General features: G+C 40.3%; 7 protein-coding genes and 2 long non-coding RNA genes across 13 annotated transcripts; 6 read left to right on the top strand and 3 right to left on the bottom strand.

The window, feature by feature from the left end:
* The first annotated feature begins 458 nt into the window (after positions 1-458).
* Positions 459-1,249, top strand: LOC123471125 (pro-resilin-like). 2 transcript variants are annotated; one of them, XM_045172045.1, is made up of 3 exons: positions 459-614; positions 688-792; positions 847-1,249. In XM_045172045.1, the coding sequence occupies exons 1-3, from the start codon at positions 609-611 to the stop codon at positions 1,138-1,140; spliced, it is 405 nt and encodes a 134-aa protein (XP_045027980.1). In that variant the 5' UTR covers positions 459-608; the 3' UTR covers positions 1,141-1,249. The 2 variants fall into 2 exon arrangements, with proteins under 2 accessions (XP_045027980.1, XP_045027981.1); XM_045172046.1 differs by having other exon boundaries at positions 476-614; positions 850-1,249.
* A 401-nt stretch (positions 1,250-1,650) lies between these two features.
* On the top strand, positions 1,651-3,164 carry LOC116934594 (7,8-dihydro-8-oxoguanine triphosphatase-like). The gene is made up of 5 exons (XM_045172043.1): positions 1,651-1,905; positions 2,218-2,466; positions 2,526-2,682; positions 2,772-2,923; positions 2,998-3,164. The coding sequence occupies exons 3-5, from the start codon at positions 2,540-2,542 to the stop codon at positions 3,162-3,164; spliced, it is 462 nt and encodes a 153-aa protein (XP_045027978.1). The 5' UTR covers positions 1,651-1,905; positions 2,218-2,466; positions 2,526-2,539.
* On the top strand, positions 3,155-5,280 carry LOC116935309 (carbohydrate sulfotransferase 5). 3 transcript variants are annotated; one of them, XM_045172041.1, is made up of 4 exons: positions 3,155-3,297; positions 3,376-3,447; positions 3,523-3,976; positions 4,141-5,280. In XM_045172041.1, the coding sequence occupies exons 3-4, from the start codon at positions 3,871-3,873 to the stop codon at positions 5,034-5,036; spliced, it is 1,002 nt and encodes a 333-aa protein (XP_045027976.1). In that variant the 5' UTR covers positions 3,155-3,297; positions 3,376-3,447; positions 3,523-3,870; the 3' UTR covers positions 5,037-5,280. The 3 variants fall into 3 exon arrangements, with proteins under 3 accessions (XP_045027976.1, XP_045027977.1, XP_045027975.1); XM_045172042.1 differs by having other exon boundaries at positions 3,376-3,976; positions 4,153-5,280; XM_045172040.1 differs by having other exon boundaries at positions 3,207-3,277; positions 3,376-3,976.
* A 687-nt stretch (positions 5,281-5,967) lies between these two features.
* Positions 5,968-7,415, top strand: LOC123471126. Its single transcript, XR_006645112.1, has 2 exons — positions 5,968-7,008; positions 7,078-7,415. It is a non-coding gene; the product is annotated as an uncharacterized LOC123471126 (long non-coding RNA).
* On the bottom strand, positions 7,242-9,297 carry LOC116921570 (centromere-associated protein E-like). The gene is made up of 2 exons (XM_032927915.2): positions 9,083-9,297; positions 7,242-8,959 (listed from the first exon to the last, which is right to left on the bottom strand). The coding sequence occupies exon 2, from the start codon at positions 8,920-8,922 to the stop codon at positions 7,402-7,404; it is 1,521 nt and encodes a 506-aa protein (XP_032783806.2). The 5' UTR covers positions 8,923-8,959; positions 9,083-9,297; the 3' UTR covers positions 7,242-7,401.
* An 81-nt stretch (positions 9,298-9,378) lies between these two features.
* On the top strand, positions 9,379-11,362 carry LOC116921590. Its single transcript, XM_032927944.2, has 2 exons — positions 9,379-10,648; positions 10,714-11,362. The coding sequence occupies exons 1-2, from the start codon at positions 9,958-9,960 to the stop codon at positions 11,172-11,174; spliced, it is 1,152 nt and encodes a 383-aa protein (XP_032783835.2). The 5' UTR covers positions 9,379-9,957; the 3' UTR covers positions 11,175-11,362.
* A 1,579-nt stretch (positions 11,363-12,941) lies between these two features.
* On the top strand, positions 12,942-13,620 carry LOC116921605. The gene is made up of 3 exons (XR_004393409.2): positions 12,942-13,098; positions 13,200-13,285; positions 13,381-13,620. It is a non-coding gene; the product is annotated as an uncharacterized LOC116921605 (long non-coding RNA).
* Positions 13,621-14,797: 1,177 nt separating this feature from the next.
* LOC116921591 (sulfotransferase family cytosolic 1B member 1) lies at positions 14,798-16,411 on the bottom strand. The gene is made up of 7 exons (XM_032927945.2): positions 16,116-16,411; positions 15,938-16,034; positions 15,708-15,864; positions 15,508-15,634; positions 15,323-15,417; positions 15,066-15,246; positions 14,798-14,992 (listed from the first exon to the last, which is right to left on the bottom strand). Exons 1-7 carry the CDS (start codon positions 16,348-16,350, stop codon positions 14,877-14,879), a joined length of 1,008 nt encoding a protein of 335 aa, XP_032783836.2. The 5' UTR covers positions 16,351-16,411; the 3' UTR covers positions 14,798-14,876.
* A 56-nt stretch (positions 16,412-16,467) lies between these two features.
* Positions 16,468-19,760, bottom strand: LOC116921585 (gastric triacylglycerol lipase). 2 transcript variants are annotated; one of them, XM_045172347.1, is made up of 12 exons: positions 19,320-19,760; positions 19,035-19,242; positions 18,751-18,922; positions 18,392-18,638; positions 18,110-18,311; positions 17,989-18,015; positions 17,837-17,924; positions 17,528-17,774; positions 17,271-17,426; positions 17,121-17,205; positions 16,918-17,063; positions 16,468-16,862 (listed from the first exon to the last, which is right to left on the bottom strand). In XM_045172347.1, exons 4-12 carry the CDS (start codon positions 18,536-18,538, stop codon positions 16,698-16,700), a joined length of 1,263 nt encoding a protein of 420 aa, XP_045028282.1. In that variant the 5' UTR covers positions 18,539-18,638; positions 18,751-18,922; positions 19,035-19,242; positions 19,320-19,760; the 3' UTR covers positions 16,468-16,697. The 2 variants fall into 2 exon arrangements, with proteins under 2 accessions (XP_045028282.1, XP_032783830.2); XM_032927939.2 differs by lacking the exons at positions 18,751-18,922; positions 19,035-19,242; positions 19,320-19,760 and having other exon boundaries at positions 18,392-18,735.
* Positions 19,761-19,850: the final 90 nt, after the last annotated feature.

The raw sequence follows: 19,850 nt of genomic DNA on the forward strand, positions 1-19,850 counted from the left end.
AATTGATCGCGTCTGTATGCGCATTTGTCTAAAAGAAAGTCTGGGTTGCCGTTGCAATCCAATCGGAGGACAATGGAGATGGGCGAAAATTGCAATTCCCATAAAACGCACAGGTGTGTGCAAAGTGAGAGTTATGTGTACTCTACTTTATCGACTCACACCGGACCGAAGCTGGAAGGCCAGGCGGCACTGCCTGATGCAATTGATCCAAGTTTTAGTGTAGAAAATTCGACAAAAATGAATGGACACGCTGCGGGATGACAGTACGAAATAAAATCGGGATTTGTAACGTTGCGTAATGAAACAGGTCAAGCACACTGCTTCAAATTTCCGGAAAAGAGAAACAGGTAAACAATTTCAGACGTTCTATAAGGTGGACGAAAGTTTGTTGATCGTGAAGGTAACCGCAAAAAAGTGAACGTGTTTAAACAATCGTCCCCTCTTTTCCTTTTCCCTTTCTCTCCGTGAACAATCGCAACAACATTGTCTTCTCTCGTTGCTACGTCGTACTACCCCACGCACTAGGCAACTATATAACGTGGCTGTGTTGACTGGCAAAAATCATCAGTCGATCCACGATTCCATCAGCCAAAACTTCTTCCTCCATCATGCAGGTCTTATCATTTTACAATTGTTAAAAGAATTAGTTACAATCGCAGGAGTACTAATTCAATTTAAATCCAACAGGTCCAAACTGTCATCATCTTTGTTTCATTGGCCGGCGTGTTGGCTGCTGGACAAGAGCAGCCGCAATATGAAAGTGGGGCGGCCAAGTCTTCTTATGAGCAACAGGTAAATATTGTTTTCACATCGTTGTCCAAGCCCGAATCAATAACAAATGTCCAGCAGGCTCCAATGCCGCATTCGTTTGCCTGGGCTGTTAAAGATGAGCCCAGCAAGAACGACTACTCCCACCAACAGGAAAGCGATGGAAAGGTAACTACCGGATCCTACCGTGTTGTTTTACCGGACGGCCGCACGCAGATCGTCACTTACAAGGCGGATCAGAATGGATATGTTGCTGACGTCAAATACGAAGGTGAGGCTCGCTATCCTGAGTACAAGCCTTCCTCATACAACAAACCAGCGGAATATCCTACTCAGACCGAAGCGGCCAAACCGGAATACCCCTCTGCTTAAGAAATTGTTTAGTACTTGTTTTGTTTTTCTATAGAGTCTCGTGTTTCAGCAGCTGTAATTATGTGTCTTTTTTGTATAGTAATGAACAAAATAATCGCTTTTCAAAGCATCTGGTTATCTACAGAACATTTTCATCGCACTTCATCGTAGATTCACATAAAGCAAAGCCATTCAAACCTAACCCAAAAACCAAACACATTTCAAAAGAGAGGCAGAAACGGAAAGGGTTTGAATGTATCGGACGGCCATCAGCAAATAAAGAGTGTGGGCATGAAAATGTGAAATGATTTCCAATTCCAGGAAGAAAACAGTCCCAAACAAAGAAGGAAAGAGAAAGAAAGAGGTGACAAAAGAGGCAGGGAGACCTAATTGGAATTTTTTCAACCTCTCCTTCGACGTTAATTACGTTCACTCGATCACGTGGACAAAAAAAATCGTTTTCTAGTCCAACCCACTGCCCAGCTTTTCTGTTTATATTCGGTTGATCACCCCCTCGCTGTTTCATTTAGTACTTAAGTGCCGTTGGAACTAGAACTCTATCCACCGTCCGAGCAAACCGTGGGTCTTATTTACGAAAACGTTTATTTCAGCTGTAATTGATGACGTTAGTAAAACGTTCTTCAATACTTAGGGCCTTTTTTCACTTGAACTAATAGCGAATGTGCATATTCTTAATTTGTTTACAGTCGTGGCATTTGGTTATTCCAATTACGTTTTGGCCATTAGTGTCGCCACATTGCAAGGGCATCGAGTTGTCAATTGAAGGTATCTTTTATTATTTATGTACTTTTCGTTCATTCAGGCTCTTATTTAAATGTTAATACCTTTGGTTTGTCTAAACGGCTCTGATGTTTCACGATTGCTAGCCGTACATCATTTCATCCCACGCCATCAAGGTAGTAGCTCGAGGCGTGGATTAGAAATCCATGAACGCTTTCTGTTTCATTTGAATTTCCATAATTTTTCAAGTGAGCCTTTAAAGTAGACTTTGTGCTAAGTATGCTTATGAATGGGAGTAGTATGCTAAGTATGAATGAAGGAAAATTTAATACCTTTTAATCCATTTCCAATTACCAGGACCATTTAGGGACGTGGGCTTCACCGAGAATTCGTTTTTTCAATGAGAAATGCGAGGTGAATCTCTTTTCCAGTGTCCATCGAACTAGCTGGAGGGGTGTCCTGAGGATAGAACAGATGGTTGGACAACAAGAGGGAATTTGACATAAACAACAGGCTCGTGCAAAGTCTTGTTTTCTCCCTCCCATCTGTTGCTGTCAACGATCTCCGTATTTACAGTTGCTGATAGAACTTTGTTTTCAACTTCAAGTAATAAAAATATGGCAAAACATTGTTTGATTTTTTAAATGGACATTTCAACTTTTCAGATTGGAAGGAAAAAATGAAGATTTTTACGTTGGTTCTTGTTACGAGAAACTCTGAAATCCTCCTAGGTCTTAAAAAGCGAGGTCTAGGAGAAGGAAAATGGAATGGCTTTGGAGGCAAGGTCGAATTTGGGGAAACTGTCATCCGAGCTGCCATGAGGTCTGATCATAATTTTTTAAATTAAATTTGATACTTGGCCCTGACTGAAGTTAAAAGTAACCTTATGTTTAAAATTTGGTTGGTTTTAGGGAACTTTGCGAAGAGAGCGGAATTGTGGCTGACGAATGCAACCTGTTGCAACGTGGAATTATAACGATGGATTTCGCTAATGGTGAAGATTCATTTGAAATCCACGTATTTCTGTGCACCAACTATAAAGGAGAAATAACTGAAACCGAAGGTATGTGCAACTGTATTATTAGCGTTTGTATAAGAATGGCGTTATTCCATTAACCCCAAAATTATTTTTTATAGAAATGAAGCCGCAATGGTTTGATATTCATCACATTCCGTACGATCTAATGTGGAGTGAAGCTCGTTTGTGGTATCCAGTTTTCCTCTCCGGCCATCCATTTGAAGCCAGTTTTTCTTACGATATCCAGGGCCACATAATCAATCATGCCATTATTCAACTTCCGTGACATGGAATGCGGTATTTCCGGTCATGCTGGCTGCGTGTGCTGTGAATGATTGAATCGAGCTTACACAAGCATCTTTCAATTTTCCAGCAAAGCATCACACGACCGACAAGATGGTACGAACGGCCTAGACGAAGTAAAACGTTTGGTTTCTTAAAAGCTTTTTAGTTCAAGATTAAGCACAGTGGATTAATTCATCTTTTCGAAACAATAGATTTCGCGATTTTAATTGAATCCATCTCAGCATCTGATTGTTCTTGTTTACGACGTTACTGTGACGTTGATGGTTAGAAGCTAAGCAAATTCCAGCAGCTTTTTATTAAAAAGTTACTTTGGTTATTGTTAAATAATTATTAAACAGTCAACTGATGTGATTTGGAAAAGGAAACAACAGCTGCATGCCGCAATGTTGATGTGAACCCCAATATTGATGACCAACATTTCGTTAAGACATGTCGAAGGACTAAGGAACATAATGCTGCACTTTTATTGATATTCCGTATGTTGATTCTCATTGTGCAGTAACAGCTGCTTAGCACTAGCATCAGCCCCTTGCCAAACCCACCTTTCTTTTTATTATAATTTAAAACATTTGATGTTAACGTCCAATGGGGAGGTCAGTTCGTTCTCAGTTTCACAGGAGTACGAAACGTGTCCGGAGCCTTCCGTTGTAGCTGGATGAAGTTTGAATTCCACATTGTTAAACGCAATGAAGCACATGACCAAAGTTTCCGTTCTTATCTTCTTTTTTGTATTTCTTGTTCTGCATTTAGTTGTTATCAAACCGTACTTGGACAACATCAATTCAAATTCAGGTGATTGATTTTGCTTTTCACCAACATTTTCTCGTTATTGTCTTCCAGACAAGTCCAACTACATCTTAATTGAAGCTGATGATTCTTAGATTAAAGAATGTAAATGTTTTTCTTGGAGTGATTGAAATGATAACTAATTACTGTTTATCTCGTGCTAATATAAGACGCCAATCAAGTCAGCAGTGAGCTGAGTGATGACGCAGTTCCTCCACCGGGCAAAAGAATATTAATCGTTACAAAATGGCGATCAGGATCGACATTTCTAGGCGAGATCATCAGCAGTGCACCTGGTGTATTCTATTCATACGAACCGTTGATTTACTTTGAAAAACATTCCGGCTCCAAGATGGAATTGATCCGCTCCCTTTTCCAGTGCCAATTTCCCGCTGATTACCTCCGTTTCGTCAATGGATTGTCAACTGAAATTGGCAGCCAAAATTACATGATCCGCAATCGCCGAATTTGGGATGAGTGTTACTACAACCGCACGTTATGCTATCAACCGGAATTTGTTAATCATCTTTGTCCTTATTACCCGATCCATTTAATCAAAGCTGTGCGGTTACGTGTCAGTGAACTTTCAACGTTCCTTGCAAACGATCCTGCCCCTAAAGATTGGAAAATTGTGCACCTGATTCGGGATCCTCGTGGCACCATGTCTTCGAGGAACAGCCTGACTGATTGGTGTTACAAAGATCCTACTTGCATTGACGTTAATCACGTCTGTGCTGAATTGCAGGAAGATCTGGAGTTGATACAGCGGATGATTAGGGATTTTCCCGATCGTCATTATCTGATGAAATTCGAAGATTTAGCCGTCAACACTGAGGCGGAAACAGAGAAACTATTTCGTTTCTTGGGAATGAGTGTTACAGAACTAACCAAAGCTTTTTTGGAGAGTCACACTCAATCCGACAACCAAACGAAGAGTGATCCGTATTCGACCTTCCGGCAATCGAACGCTATTGCGTACGGATGGAAGTCAAAATTGTCTGAGAAAGAAATTGCAACAATTACCGATGTATGTGCACCTGCTTTGCAAATGTTGAGTGTATTGTAGTCGGCAAGGAACAATTTTCATTTTACACTTGAAATTTAAACTTGTCCCATTAATACGGATTTGCACCATTGTATTTTATTACTGTAATAATATGATATTGGTAATCCTGCAACTGTAGTTGTAATTGTAATAGTGTGTCTTTATTGCACGAAAGTGAACGAAGTATTCAGTTTTATGTGGTTTTATTATTGTTTTTACTATTTTTTCTTCTAGTTAAATACACTTTCATCACTTGTATAATGCAGAAGAACGAGGATGAGATTATTTTCATTTTACGTACAGTGTAAAGTTCACCTGCAAAACAATGCAAAGTTAAATCTTTCTTCTAATTGATTTTATCCGTAATCCAGGCAGATTTTGTCTGTAGGGATTCTGGTACACTTTAAATTCGTCGATATATTGGACTGCGTTCGGCATATGTGGTCTGATAAGTATGGCATAAACGATGTAGTGCACATTGTGAAACAATAAGCGTGGCTAAAAATTGCGAGTCCCGAAAGATGTTCAACCGCTCTAGCGGGAGTAACAGTAAATCACGCCGGGTAACCGAGGGTTAACGTCCGTGAAAATGCACCTGGTGGCAAGTGTTGGAAACTCGATCCAATAGTTATCGACGTCGCAAACCACCAAATCCACCTATAAGGAAGACCTCGGAGACGAAGATGCGAAACATTATTGGAATTTGATGACGTCAATTCCTCTATTAGGTAGAAGTGGGTGTCTCTCCCCGCTTCTACCCGAAGAGTCCCAAAGTGGACGAAGAAAGTGGACGAAATTGGTCACTGCAGAGAGACGGGAATTCAAGGTAAGTTTAATTTAGCAATTCCAATTGGGTTGGGAATAGCCCAGTGTCTGGGCAGTGAGATACGACCGTGTCTGTGTGACTGACGGTACCCAGACGTCAGCCGATCTAGTCCCGGTCGTCTTATGGGCGAATGTCCGCTAAAACAGCGGCGAAAGAGACATGGACGGACGAATGAAGATGGGATTACCCTCTTTCTAAAGCCGGTTTGAACCAACGGTAGTGGGCTGGGACTGATTTCCATTGCCGTTCAAGTATCAAGTCACACTGTTAAACCAGGGAAAACGAAGAAGTGCACAACAGACATTGGGACGGAACCAACCGAATTGACGCAAGGAAAAAAGGTGAGTTTTTGTTCTTAGTTTTTTTCCTATTTCAGTTTTCGTCTTGTTTCTTGGGCAAAGTCTCTGTGTCCAAGTAGTGGGATACGACTATTGGCTTTGCGAATGGCCACAAGCAAAGTCATTTAGCCGTCTGATGGGCGAATGTCCGCGAAGGAACAGCGGCGAAAGGGGCATGCAGAGACGGGCAGGTCTCTTTCTGAAGCCGGCTTGAGTCAACACTAATCAATTCAGCCGTAATCACGCTGTAGGATTCGGCTGAGATTACTGTTCAAGTCACACTGCAAAGTCCAGTATCAGCGGATGCTTTGGACGAAGGACACAAGAGCAATTTAGAATAAGGTCAAATGGATAATAAGTTTGCGACCCGAAGTTCGAGTAGGGGAAAAGAGAAAAGGCTTACGTTTCGTAAAGCGTAAGCCTTTTTTCTTTTCCGCCCTTTTTTCCCCCAAACATTATTGAAACTCGGCGTTGGTGAAACGTGAGATGAAAAGGGTATCCTCTGTCACTGCATTTGAAACTTGCCTCTATTAAAGTCTTGCTGTCACCTAGACGACGTCTAGCTGGTCTAAAATGTATCGCTTAATCGATATCAACCGCTTGTAGTCACGCCGTTGGCAAGACACGTGAAGGAAAGGAACGAAAGCCACGTCCATTTATCTTACCATTCCTTTTCGTCCCCTTTGACCAAAAATTGTAGAAAATTGTTTAGTTGCCAATCGCATTTGCCTCAGTTGAGATGTGGATGGAAGATGTTCTGCAGATAAATGTGCGCCCAGACCTACACGGAATCTCGTCGTGAAAGGACATTCTTCTCAGAGAAAACTCGGTTGGTTTTTATGGTGGTTCTACTCGTCAATCATTAATTGAGAATCTTTTATTACCTATGCCCATCAAGAAGACGATGAGTTCTCCATGTCCTTTATTTCGAGATCTGTTTCTTCTCACAAGGTAAGTGTCTTTATTTCTACCGTTATATTAATTAGAAGTTTATAGTCGATGTGCGTAGATAGGAGCAATTTCTTAAAAATCTTTTATGAAAAAGAAATGTTAATGTGACACTTGGGTATCAAGGACAGTGTATTTAAGAAAACTCCAAATGGGTCATAGTTTGGAAAAAAGACTCGGGAAGGGAGGGGGGCGCTATTTGTATATTTGCCTTTTGGAAATGTTGTGACCGATTAGTGCATCAACTTCTGTTTTGCTTGGCATCACTTGCTTCTTAATCGATGCATACAAAACTTGTCGTTGTTTCGCTGGAATTGCCACTTGCACCGTCTGTTGACTGGACTTGTTCCAGTGAAACTGTAGGCTTTTCTTGTTTGTTCAAATACGTCGTCATCGTATTCTCTTGTTTTTTGCTCACTCGCTTCCTCTTTGCATTTGTTGGTGCATCGTTGGCTACAGTTGCGTCTGCGTTGGCACCACTTGTGGTATTGTTATTGTTTTTCATCCCAATTGCATCTGCCTGGCGACTTTGGAAACGCGCAATTACCGAAATGATTTCAATTTTTAGCTTTTCCCACGTCTTTTTTTGCTCGAGTTCGCATTGTTTTTGTAATTTGAGTAATTTATCTAAATCATCTTTGGTGTCGTTGAAGTAGCGCAAAAGATCGTCGACCCTGATTTTGTAGTTTTCAATGGCTTCGTCACCTTCTAGTTGCTTTACGTTCGTTTGTAGCACACCCAGTTCTCTGATAAACTGTGCAATCATTTGAAGATAGGTGACCTTATCTTCGTTGGAACTGAAGTTGCCCATCCAAATAGCCGTCCGCCCGTCCACGGTGTGGGTGATGTCCAAGTCACCAGGTCGTTCATGTCCAGTAATAGTACTATCCTCGCTGACAAACATTAGTACATTGCAGTCCGATTGTAACTCGAAATCCTTAATTGCTTTTTCCACTTCAGTTGAGGGTACACGTTTTGCATAATTCTTATTTTCAATCATTATTTTCATTCCTTCCCATTCTACGATGTGATCACCAGACTTGTTACCAATCTTGTCCCGTCTCTTGTAGGGTTTGGTCGGGCCGAAAGCTTTGTCGAGCAATGCAGCAAAGGCATCTTCATTGTCTTTTCCTTTCGTGGCTGAACCGGCTTGTCGTCCAGTTAACGAGAGCAATAGCGAATGCAATTCCTTGTTCTTGTCTTCTAGTTCTTTACGCACCTGTGCAACTTTTGTCTCTTTATCTTCATTGTATTTCACCTCAGCCTCAAGACGATCATCTTTGGCCTTTTCAAGTTTATCATTCGCTGTTTTTAGAGCATTCTCGAGTTTATTTAGCTCCTCAGACATCTTAGAGCGTGTTTCGGTTCTAGCGTCTTCAATTTTTTTAATTTCTGATGCGCTTAGTTCATTGAGCTGCTTTTTAGCATTGTTTAGAAGGATGTCTTTGCCTTCAATGGAACTTCGCAGACTGCCAATCTCGTTTTGAAGGAGACTCACCTTATCTTCCAATTGCTTCACTTGATCTGCGTTCGTGTTCTTCAGTTTTTCCTTCTCCCGCTTTGCGTCTTCTTCCAGTCGACATTTTTCTCGGGACCATTTCTCAGCCTCTTCCGTTTTGGCCTTTTCGTAAGCTTGCTCATTGGTAAGCTCATTTGTCTTATTCAAAAGAGCGTGAAGAGCCTGACAACCGGTGATGAGTACGATAGCGCACTGATCAGGTGTAGCTGTTTCAAGAATATTATCCGGTTTAAAGTCGAATGGTAAATTAAGAACGAGTTGTGTGGTGGTTGACATCTTCGGTGAACGTTGGTTGGGATGAATTGTTCTGGTCCTATATGAAAAACAGAGGGAAAAAGTAACGTTAATTTTCAGTTTTATTCGAAAAATCAACTGTTCTATTTGCAGATGACTATATGCTGTTGCTAGGATTGGCAATCAACAGTGTACAACTTACTCAAGACAGTAACTGGTTTTAAAAATGAAATTGCAGCGTTTTTAAATGTCCAGCAGCTGCAAGGTCGCGTAGAATCAATAAGCGAGATGACCTTCGATAATTGATTTTAATTCCATGTATTTTCACAACGATCAAGGTGAAAATTCAAAGGAAGAACTGTCTGGGGTATATGTTTTCACTGGCTGTCAATAGGAAACGTGTCGTGGAAGTGGAGAGTAAGGCTGTGACTGACGCCAAAATTGATAACTTGCCTTTTTTGGTCCCTATCTCTTTCCGCTATATTAAGTTGCAAACACATTTTTGATGGCAAACGGGCGCTGGTTGTTATCAGATTTCCCTTGAGTCCTGAGATTTCGTGTTTTTTTAAAGCAATGTAGCTGTCAACGATATCTTTTGTTTTCCATTACTAATAGCATCGCCGTAGGAAACGTTTACAAACCAAATTCAATGTTTAATCCAATACAATTCCCTGTTTTGCCCTTTTCACGAAACTACCACCAAGTTTAATCGTTCCTTGAAATCTGATGCGCATTCACTCATTCTCGTGGACCGCGGGATTATATCCTAATAGGCTTTCTCTAAACGTAGACAATTTTTGATGCGATCCCCATTATTGGCGTATTATTTCTGCTTCATTTGTTGAAATGAAACATGTTACCGTTTAGAAACTTTCTGTTTTCCTGCAAAATATTAGCCTTTTCAGGGAAGATCGGATACCAACGATGTATTACACGATAAAAGAGTCCAATCATATACCAGAATCTGTTGCGCATTCACGCGTGCGCAAGTCGGGGGACGCTTGACGTTCAAAATCACACAATACACCTGTCGAACGAAGATATGTCTAGTCTGACTCTTCCAGTCTAAACGTTATCATGGGTAGGCCGACAAACCCGTTAAACGCTACTTTAAATGTATTTGAATTCTCCATCATGATGCAAACGATCAGCGCCACCCAGGAATTCTACAGGACTTGTATAGTCGCTGTTGGCATGTTTTTGAATTGCATCGTCATCTTAGTGGTGACGAGTTCGCAACAATTGCGCTATCCACGTCACGTTTTCTGGGCTGCCATTTCATTCTTCGAGTGCCTCTTTTTGGTCCAGTGCGCTCTCGAATTAGCCGTCATCGTCAATCACGATCATCTAGCCTGTCAAGTGTTTGTTCTCTTGTGCACCGTCGACTACTCCGTGCTGTTGCTCTGCATTTTACTGGCCGCTTTCGATCGCTACTTGTCCATCGTCCGCTACGAATGGTACAAGAAAAATGTCACCGTTCGCAATGTTATCGTGTTAATTACGATGACATCGGCGTTGACGTTGCTGATTGTAACCATTCCATTTTGGACGGGTTATCAATCCATTTATACTTGCACGGAAAATTTGATTCACTTGCATTGCGTTCTTGCCTGGGACTTGTTTTTGGGCATTGTCTGTGTCGTTCTCCATTTCAAGATTTTCGTTGAAACTAAGACGGTTATCCGGCAATATTTGCCCTGCTATCGGCACACACCCATCACGGTCAGGTTCGTGAATTCACCTGTCCGACCATCTATCGCCAGTTCTGGTAATTTTTCTTTTTGGTTTGAAAGAAGGAAAATGTTTTAAAACGTCGTATTTTAAATGTCGCAGGGCCGAGGAGGGAAACATCACCAATAGGCGAACGAGTTTTATTCGCCTTTCCCGAAATCCCTTCTTCCGTTAATTGCCCTGATGGAAACGCGTCTCATTTGCATTCGGCATTGTCCATCGATCATTTGGGCGCTGGATGTTTTCCCTGGACGCACAGCAATTCGAAAATCAGTCGACTTGAAGTTCAAGCTGCTCTCAACATGTCCGTCAATGTCCTCCCGTTCTGGTTGTGTACGTTTCCCGTTTCTAGTTACGCCATCGGTCTCTATTGGTGCATCCGCCTGGAGGGAGATTGCAGCCCCATTTTGCTGACTTGGCCTTACATGTGGAATTTTTTCTTGCTGCACAGCATCTACAATCCGGTCATGTACATGTTAAGCAGTTCCGAATTTCAAAGAGCGATTCTCCATATCATAAGGAAATTGATTAACAAATGTCAATTACAACCTCCAGCAAATTGAATTCTCATTTCTTCTGAATTTTCTTCAATTTTCTGGGTATATTTTAAATGGTGGCAACGCAGTGCAAACTATTTTGTGAATAGAATTGAATGCGATGGGCAACTAACAACAAATGGCATATCACGTGACATTTGTTTGTTCGCTAAATTTGAATCTCACAACTTTGAATTAAATCTTGTGTTTGATGACTTGAATTGTTTACTTCTTATGTCAACCCACGGCTGGCTGATGAAAGTTTCAATCATTTTTCAAATTCTAAATTTCAATGTCGTTGAGGTAGGATTAAGCTAAATATCCTGTCTGTAATAAATGTCATTTTGAGAAGAATTCCGGGAGCTTCAGATGGTTCGTATTATTGACGTACCAACGACTTTTCCCGTTGGCAGGATGAGCAATCTCCTTACTTAATATTTTCAGGCATAAATCTTGTGCAGTATTGATCGCAATATGATTTGTTTTTGCTTGGCTGGATACAAAGTTTGGCACATCTTTAAGCGCCATTGGAGATTAGGAATGAATCACATTACCTTCTTTTCGCTGTCGACATCACCTATCGTTTTAATAGCATGTTTTCTCCATTTAATTGGTTTCTTGACATGATGCATGTCGACGTTCAGCATCGATGGATTTGCGAGGCTATAATCTTCCATTAGTTATAGTGTTCCACCTATCGTCATCACCTGCATACCTAAGCTCAAGCGCTTATAATTGGTTTGTGTTCCTTGTACGACACTCCTGTCTATTAATTGGACACCTGTCGTGGCCCCCATGTCAGGATCTTTAGTTAGTTTTCCAGAATAGTTTCAACAGAGTCTCGGAATCGATCAAAGAACTCACGTAATTGTATTCAATTTTTTTACATTACAGTAATAAGAGAATCTATAATCTAGCCGATAAATCCAAGCTATAGATATAAGATAAATATAAGCTAGACAATAATTACAATGAAATATGAAGACCAATCGAATTTAAAATACTTACCGAAAGAAAAAGAGTCCAAACGTCGCTGGCCCGGGAGTTCACTTGTCGTAATCTCGTAAACGACTTGCTGGGTTCAGCAACATTGATTGTCACGCCCAAACGTCGGGAACCAGTAGTCCTAACGTCGCTATACAGATGTCCTCCTGTCGCGAACCGGTCGTCCAAGTGTCGAGTGCCAGAAGTCCAAGTGTCGGAAAACCTGGAGTCCTTTGGGCTACTAGCCCAAAAGTCCCTATCCCCGCTCGTCGCTCTGAGCGCCGCTCCCCCCAACTCTGGCGAGGAGCCCACTGGGTCACACTATACTGAAGGATTCATTAAATAATATCAAAAACTCTCAACAAAAAAAAAACATCTGCTGTTCAATTGAAATGTTCCACCTTAACATTCATTTACTGCCTGCAGTTTATCCATTCCTCTCGTTAAGACCTACTTTATTAACAGTAGAGCCTATCTCAGCTACTGACGTGGCAATCTCTGAGATTAGTTTTGCCTGAAGTAAAAACAAAAAATGGAAAGATACAACCGAAAGTCGACATTGTTCCGAAACGACGTATGTTGAGTGGAAAATGGTTAATTTCAATTTCTCCGAAACCTGTAACACAAATACGTCGTTGCTGTCGCCCGAGGACTAGCAGCGTGAATGTTGTTTCATCATAGCGACTAAATGGGGGTAAAAAGCTAATTCAAAATAGTCGATCAAAAACTTTCAATCGATTTTAATTTTTTATAAGGATGGAAAGTTAAAGAAAGTTTTCGGTTTTTCCATATGGAATGGAAAGGTTCAAAGCGGGGCGTGTCTTTGTACGAAAATAGACCACTTCTCATAGGTATATAAATACCTGCCGCATTCAGCATATTGCAGTAACACGCACAGTCGCCTCTAAGAAGAAAATGCGTTCACTATTGATTTTGTTGTGCTGCATCGTCTTCGTCGCTGCGTTTGGTAAAATGTTATTTTTTAATTCTCGTCCACACGGGAATTTTGTTCCATTATCACGCTTGTTCTAGACTCAACATTTTGTTTTTTTTTATGATCCTTCACAGCTGATGCACAACTTGTGGGCGCTGATCCTTGCACTTGGGGGCCTGATTATTGGTGCTCCAGCCTCGCAAACGCCCGGAAATGCGACGTACGTATATAAAAACGCAATTCGTTATTCATTTAATTTATGTCCCTGGTTTTAAAAAGAAAAATGTTTTCTTTGTCGGAATTTTATAACAATAGGCTGTCGCAACCTGCCATCGCTTAGGATGGAAGGAACCAATAGGATGAATTAACCAAAAAAAGAAGCGACATGATGAATATTCCATCAACAACGTAAAGCCAAATTGATTCACAATCCATTTCCTCCTTAAATCGATGGGAAACCCTGCAATTGGATTTTTTTAAATATTTTGAATAACGGTGTAATCAGATAACTAATTCAAAGCTTGTCGCATACAATAAAACGCGTAGTTCTTTTCAGCTGTGATTTGTTTGTTGATTTTTGTGCATTCACTTGCGTTGATTGCGTATTTGTTTGCCTTTACCTGTGCAACCAGAAACGTTGATCGCTGTTCGTGGTAAACAAAGTTGTCTTCTAGATACTATGAATACCAATCGTAGGACGAGTAGAACGCCTCACTGACTAATAACAGAATAACAGCGATTCTATGTAAAGCTATTGTGAATTAGCTGCTTTACTTATGAGAATTTCAATATGTTTTTATCATGTGCAATGGGCACGACGACACGATGGGCGTGGCAAATGTTCCCTCTTTTGACGTTGCTGGCCGTCTTTTGTATTTTCGTTTCGGAATATAGAAACGGGAGAATGGCATGTTTTGTTAATGACAATACTCTTCCTAGTCGGCTCGGAGCTTAACCTATAAAAGTTTGAAATGGGGGAAATCTTACACTAAGACGTTATGCAAGCCAACTTTACGGGCAAACTTATCTTTTATTCATCGATCATATTAGCATTAAAATGTGCTTCGTTTTTGCCTCTCAGCTGCTTTTTAGGTCGCAGAGCAGTGTTCTAGGAATCATGATTACAACGTTGTGCCCTGTGGTAGACGCGTTGAAAATTTCATTACAACCGGGAAATTGAGTGATGGAGAATTAGACCGCATTGTTGTATCGATTTTGTTTGCCGAGTACGTCGACTTAAATCAACTGTGGGTACAACTTGTTGCCCAACATGGAGGAGTGAAAGAGCTATGTCAATCTGATTAGAATAGACATCGTTAAAGCGTTTTCCATCGGAATTCTGCCGTAAGTTTTTCCTTATAGCGATTTATGAAGTGCGTGTGGTTGTGCGGTAGACGATGGGCCAACCGTAACAATTGATCGGAAATGCAACGGGTGATGCCGGAACTGTTACGGGAAACGAAGGGGAAGTTTTTGGAATGAAAATGGTTGACGCAGACATGGGATATTAGAATATCAGTTACGTGTTCAGCGTGAGTCAGCTAAAAGCAAACGCGTTTTTATGATTGCATTTCGCAATTGAATAGAAAGGCAAGAGAAATCGACATTGCTCAGTCCCGCATTTAAAGCTCTCGTTGAATTCAAGGAATATGTCAATGCCAGTCTTTTTTATCTTGAAATCCCACTTAAATTAAGTAGAATTTTAAAAGCAAAATGAGATCCTCCTTGTCGATTGAGTTTTTGAATAATTTTATTGGGCCTTTTCATGGAGATCGAAGGACTCGATTTCTTGGTGACAATAGCAAATGCTTTCATTTGAATTCAGTAACAAATTTCAAATCAGTTCCTTCGAGATTTTTCTCAATCCATTTATCAACGCGATCGTTGAGTTCGGCACTAAAATGATTTTTCCAATCTCCCGTTTCTCCTGTAACATAAAAATTTGCAAATGTCAACCGTCTTTTATTTTCGTTGTTGTTTTTTTAATATGTTTATTTTACCTTTTCGGATGAAACGACCTTCTGTGTTCATGAAACCTAAATCTTTACCGACTTCGAAATTAACCGATTCATTCTTCGCGAAATTCTCAAAGCCCAAATGCTCAACAAGTGCAGTCATCTGTTGCTCCGTTAAAGTTTTGCCGAGGAAATTAGCAACTCGTTCGATTTCACCTCTCAGATTCTGTCGTGAAAAAAAAAAAAATTAATTGAGTTAAGTAAAATTGTGGTGCGATAGTATCATCGATTATCTGGTTTACTCGTTTCATATCCTCGTAGAAAAGGAAGAGCATATTGGGATGGCTTCGGCGAGCCCACGCTTCCAATGCGTGCGGGAAAAACGGCGAATAAAAGACTATATCAAGAATGACATTAAAACATGTAAAAAAGCGCATAAAAAGTGAATACATTTTTAAATGTGCCCAGTTCGTCTGGGCTGATTTACGTTCGTCATCCATAAAATACTGGGCAAACTCATCCATCGTTCCGTTGTATTGATGTATTTTTATGAGCTTGTGGTGGTAGAAGAAAGAAACAATGACGTCCTTTGGATTGCGCACCACGTAAACCACCTTGACCGCGAAATGTGGGAATTATTTAAGACTGTTTTTGTTTTAATTTATTTAAAGCTAGATTCGTACGTACCTTGCTGGTATCGAGTAAATTCGGGTGCAGCAGGTATAATGGCAGGTGCGTTTTGATGACTCGAGGCGACGGCATCTTCTCAACCATTTCGACAGAAATCATTTTCGTCATTTGCGATGAATTGTTTTGCATTTTTGTGGAAGCTAGATAAGGGAATCTGGACCACACACGAGCGCTGTAATTATTCAACCAATTTAAAGCAAAAAAATAATAATAATAATTGTATATACTCTAAGAAAGGAGAACGAATATTCAGAGGTTGTTTGCCAGCTTCCTTGTCGCATCCGTTCATCACCATCCATACCAATTCCTGTGTCCAGGTAGTTCCTTTTACAAAAAAAAAAAAGCAGGTACAATTTGAGCTAGGGCAAACAATTATGTCAAGGCTGTTGTTGAATTATTTTTTACCGCATTTCGGGAAAGTAACGATCCAAACATCATCGCCCCTGGGTTGGAAATTAAGAAGCTCGTCGGCATGTCGGGCGTATTCTTGAGAACAGACAAAGCCTCCGGGTTGGCCTCGAACTAATCCTTCTGGATAACTGGTGAAATGTTCTTGAAATGAATTAGTTAAACTCTTTTCCATCAGTTCGAACTGGACGTTTCCTGCCGAGCCGATCACTTGCTCCTTTCCTGACGACATTGTAACGACTAAATAAATCGCCAGCTGATTTCTCTACATTCAGAAGTGAGTTAAAAGTGAATTAAAAAAACAAAAAAAAAAAAGGAAAATAAATAACTTTCTAACTTTTCACCAGTGTTGCCATGGGCTCGTCTTGGATAAAAAGACAGTATTACGCAACAAGGGTTATAAAGTCCATCTTTAAGTGTAGATAACAAGCAAATGGCAGAAACATGCATATCATTCACCTCAAATTGAATTGCCTTTTTTACATAATACTTAAAAAAATTTCTCCTTTAAAACAACACATTTTTGAGCAGATTTTTGAGCTGATTATAAAATTTTTCTTGTGGAATTAAGGTGGTAAATTATACAGAACTAGTGAGATGGGACGTTGAAAGAAGGCTAATGATGGGAAGGTAAACTAGCTCAGTGGCTCGCGTTGACCACAAGAAATCGCCGTGGGTGAATGGACTCTCAATCTCTGTGGAAGATTTCAAGTTGCCCAGTTTGGTCGCCAACCACTGCACGTCCTGTAGCATTCCATTATTATTGGTTGATAACCGACTATCGAGTTATCTAATTTACCTTAGGCGGTGCTATAGGATCCTTATCGCCGCTCATAAGGTAGACGGGAGCCGTAACAAGACTTAAATCGTAGTGTGCTGGGGTGCAAGTTCCATAACGCTTCCGGTTTTCATGGCAACCGTAGTCAAAGTGATGAAATGATTCACCTGACAATTGCCAAACTTTTTAAATTAATGCTCTAATGACTATACTAACAAGCTTACCGGAATTTGAATGTTGGAGGAACTGTACAGCAGCTCCGATGGAAGTTCCATCCGGATAATGTCCTATTATTGCGTTTAGGGCGGACTAAAGGGCAAGAATTGAAGGTGGGAATTACTTGTGAATAGTAAATTTGATAATTAAAGGCATACCACGTAATATGATTGCGAATATCCGAAAATCTGGAAGAGCAAGTGCACACATAAATTGGCGGCGAATCGGCCGGAATCACAAAAGAGTTTTAGCAAATTGTGGGAAAACCCATCGTTCGAATGCAAAACTGTAGTGCACGTCATGCGAACCAAAAACTAGGAATAATTTAACACAAAAGGCTTATGAACCATATCAAACTGGATTAGCAATAAGTTTGTCGTCAAGTTAAGTCTGTAAAGAGAATTCAATAGATTACGTGATAAGATTTAACAACCATTCCCAAGTAACGGTAAAAATTGTCCAGGTGAGCAATGCTGGCCGTGGGCCCGAGTCCAATCATCATTTCAACCTGATTATTCAGTTTCGGCTTATCGATTGCGCCTATAAAGAAGAGCGTGCAGCCAAGAGAATATCCGATATAGGCGGATAATTTGTCTTGTCCAGTGACGTTAAGGATGTAGTCAATACTGGCAGGAATGTCGAAACGGCCCATCTCGTCCCACCTGATTGAATCATCATGTTTTAAAAACGCCTTATGTTTCTTAATTTATTTTTTAATACTTACGTGAAGTTCCAATATTCTTCTTTTTCCGGATCTAACGATACGTGCTTCCTCGAATTACTGTTACCTCTTGAATTTCCCATCCAGACATCTGGATGGTATAATAAATTATTAATAAGAATTAACTATCGTGAAATATTATTTGGGTGAGTTACCATAGCCATGATCCGCTAAAATGAAAGCTGCGAGAAACAAATGCAAGTGATCGGTTAGAGTGGGTAGATTTTCACCGGAAAAAATGGTTAATGGACATAATAAAGAAACCGAAATATATACCCAGTGAACTATTGGTGGGGTTCATCATCCAAGCGTGATCATTCCACAAAAGACCATGCTGCAAAAAAACAGGCCTCGATCGATTGTTGGGTGAAAGTCCATTTCGTCCGTACGGTATCCGGTGAAGTTCAAGGATGTATCCGTCTTCCGTCACCGCCTGATGCACTTCCAAAGGAAATCCACGTTTGCGAATAATATCCGCCTACGTCGTATCAAGTAATAAATCATTTTTCCAATTATAGAATTTAAAAAAAACAACAGTTTAATTGTAAAATGATTTACCGTGGTCATGTAGCGCTCCTCATTGTCAAATTCATTTTGATCAGGTTGCATCGAATGAGGCAGTTTTTCGACAACGTTGAGTGCGATAATGATGATCAGTGGAACACCTAGATGAGAATACCATGTCGGAGAATGTCGTGTCGCCATCCAACAAGCCCAATAACACGTAATGCCCACAAATTGCCAAATGCCGTTCTGGAACGGCTGCCGATCGGTTTAGAATCAAATTTCCTTAAACAAAGAGGCTCTTGCCAAGTCAAAAACAACAATTGATTGAAGGTAAGTAAAGTCAGTAGCGAAACACACACGTCATGGAAGGCTGGAAGACCAATGAAGACTGGAATAGCGTTCGTGCTTACCTCAACCGCGTTTGGTTTTTCTTATGTATGTATACATATTCGGGAAATCATTTCCAAACTCCCGTCAGCTTTAGGTGACCTTTATTTGCATGTCTAGTTGCATGTCTAGTTCAACAATAATTCAACTTAATGGAGATGCGCCTCTTTCAATTCATTTCCTATGCCGAAAAATCTATGATTATCCAAACAAGAAGGAGGAGAAAGGGAAGAGAAAGAAAAAAACAGAACAAAAGTCATTTTCATTGTGAATTACCATTAAGTGAGTAAGGGAGAAAAGGACCTACTTAAACTGGTTGTTTCTATTCTTGTGGTCTTGTGTTGTCGTAGTGTTGTCTAGTACGATACTTTACGGCCGAAAGTCTTTCCGGTCTCTAATTAAAGGCTGTGCATGAGAAGATGAAAACTGCAGGCTCGGCCGTAAAAAATAAATGGAAAACATTTCGGTATGGGGAAATTTTTGGCATATGGGAAGATGAAAATATGGCAGTTGACCTGCTTAAAAAATGAAATCATACAGACAACGAGAAAAGTTTCGAAAAAGATAAAACATTTTTTAAATGGCAACAAACCTGGTTCGGCTGACAGACTGTTGTTTCAAAATATTCAGAACTTCACCACATAAGACACAATTGGAAATCCAAAGAAAAAGAGAAATATTTGTGGCCAATGAAATAGGGAACTGACACATTTTGAGAAACACTTCTCACGTCTGTTTTTCAGACTAATAACGTCATACGTTGGGAGATTCGATTATTGCTTTCTTTTTCTTTCACTCGTTGTAACGCCCTTGAAAATTCTCCAACTGGAACGAAATTATCGAATCAGTTATTTTATCCACGTGTTACCCTCACTGGAATTCGTCACAGCTGACGGGAAAGTAGTTTTTACGTTATAACTAAGCTTGACGAAATATTCTGGAATTAATCACAATAATTGGAACAACGAGTTATTCCCGGCTAGAGTGGCATATCTTTGTCAACAGAAAATAGTTATTGAACTGATTGATACCGTTAAAATGAACGGGTTTGTGTTTGTCTCCCCCCAATCCGATCGAAATTTTATTTCGTAAGTGATTGTTAAATGATATTTCACCAGGACTG

This window comes from Daphnia magna, linkage group LG4, assembly GCF_020631705.1.
Source record: "Daphnia magna isolate NIES linkage group LG4, ASM2063170v1.1, whole genome shotgun sequence".
Taxonomy (NCBI): domain Eukaryota; kingdom Metazoa; phylum Arthropoda; class Branchiopoda; order Diplostraca; family Daphniidae; genus Daphnia; species Daphnia magna.

Bases quoted from the DNA above. Each gene is read 5' to 3' on its own strand.
- LOC123471125 (XM_045172045.1), top strand. The intron at 793-846 runs GTAAATATTGTT...ACAAATGTCCAG, and splicing joins AGTCTTCTTATGAGCAACAG to CAGGCTCCAATGCCGCATTC.
- LOC116934594 (XM_045172043.1), top strand. From the start codon at position 2,540: ATGAAGATTTTTACGTTGGTTCTTGTTACGAGAAACTCTGAAATCCTC. The intron at 2,683-2,771 runs GTCTGATCATAA...GGTTGGTTTTAG, and splicing joins GTCATCCGAGCTGCCATGAG to GGAACTTTGCGAAGAGAGCG. The intron at 2,924-2,997 runs GTATGTGCAACT...TATTTTTTATAG, and splicing joins AGAAATAACTGAAACCGAAG to AAATGAAGCCGCAATGGTTT.
- LOC116935309 (XM_045172041.1), top strand. From the start codon at position 3,871: ATGAAGCACATGACCAAAGTTTCCGTTCTTATCTTCTTTTTTGTATTT. The intron at 3,977-4,140 runs GTGATTGATTTT...TGCTAATATAAG, and splicing joins CAACATCAATTCAAATTCAG to ACGCCAATCAAGTCAGCAGT.
- LOC116921570 (XM_032927915.2), bottom strand. From the start codon at position 8,922: ATGTCAACCACCACACAACTCGTTCTTAATTTACCATTCGACTTTAAA.
- LOC116921590 (XM_032927944.2), top strand. From the start codon at position 9,958: ATGGGTAGGCCGACAAACCCGTTAAACGCTACTTTAAATGTATTTGAA. The intron at 10,649-10,713 runs GTAATTTTTCTT...TAAATGTCGCAG, and splicing joins ACCATCTATCGCCAGTTCTG to GGCCGAGGAGGGAAACATCA.
- LOC116921591 (XM_032927945.2), bottom strand. From the start codon at position 16,350: ATGTCGTCAGGAAAGGAGCAAGTGATCGGCTCGGCAGGAAACGTCCAG. The intron at 15,635-15,707 runs GTACGTACGAAT...TTCGCGGTCAAG, and splicing joins ATTTACTCGATACCAGCAAG to GTGGTTTACGTGGTGCGCAA. The intron at 15,418-15,507 runs GTAAATCAGCCC...TTCTTGATATAG, and splicing joins GTATTTTATGGATGACGAAC to TCTTTTATTCGCCGTTTTTC.
- LOC116921585 (XM_045172347.1), bottom strand. From the start codon at position 18,538: ATGGCGACACGACATTCTCCGACATGGTATTCTCATCTAGGTGTTCCA. The intron at 17,925-17,988 runs GTAACTCACCCA...TATACCATCCAG, and splicing joins TTTAGCGGATCATGGCTATG to ATGTCTGGATGGGAAATTCA. The intron at 16,863-16,917 runs GTAAATTAGATA...GGAATGCTACAG, and splicing joins ATCCTATAGCACCGCCTAAG to GACGTGCAGTGGTTGGCGAC.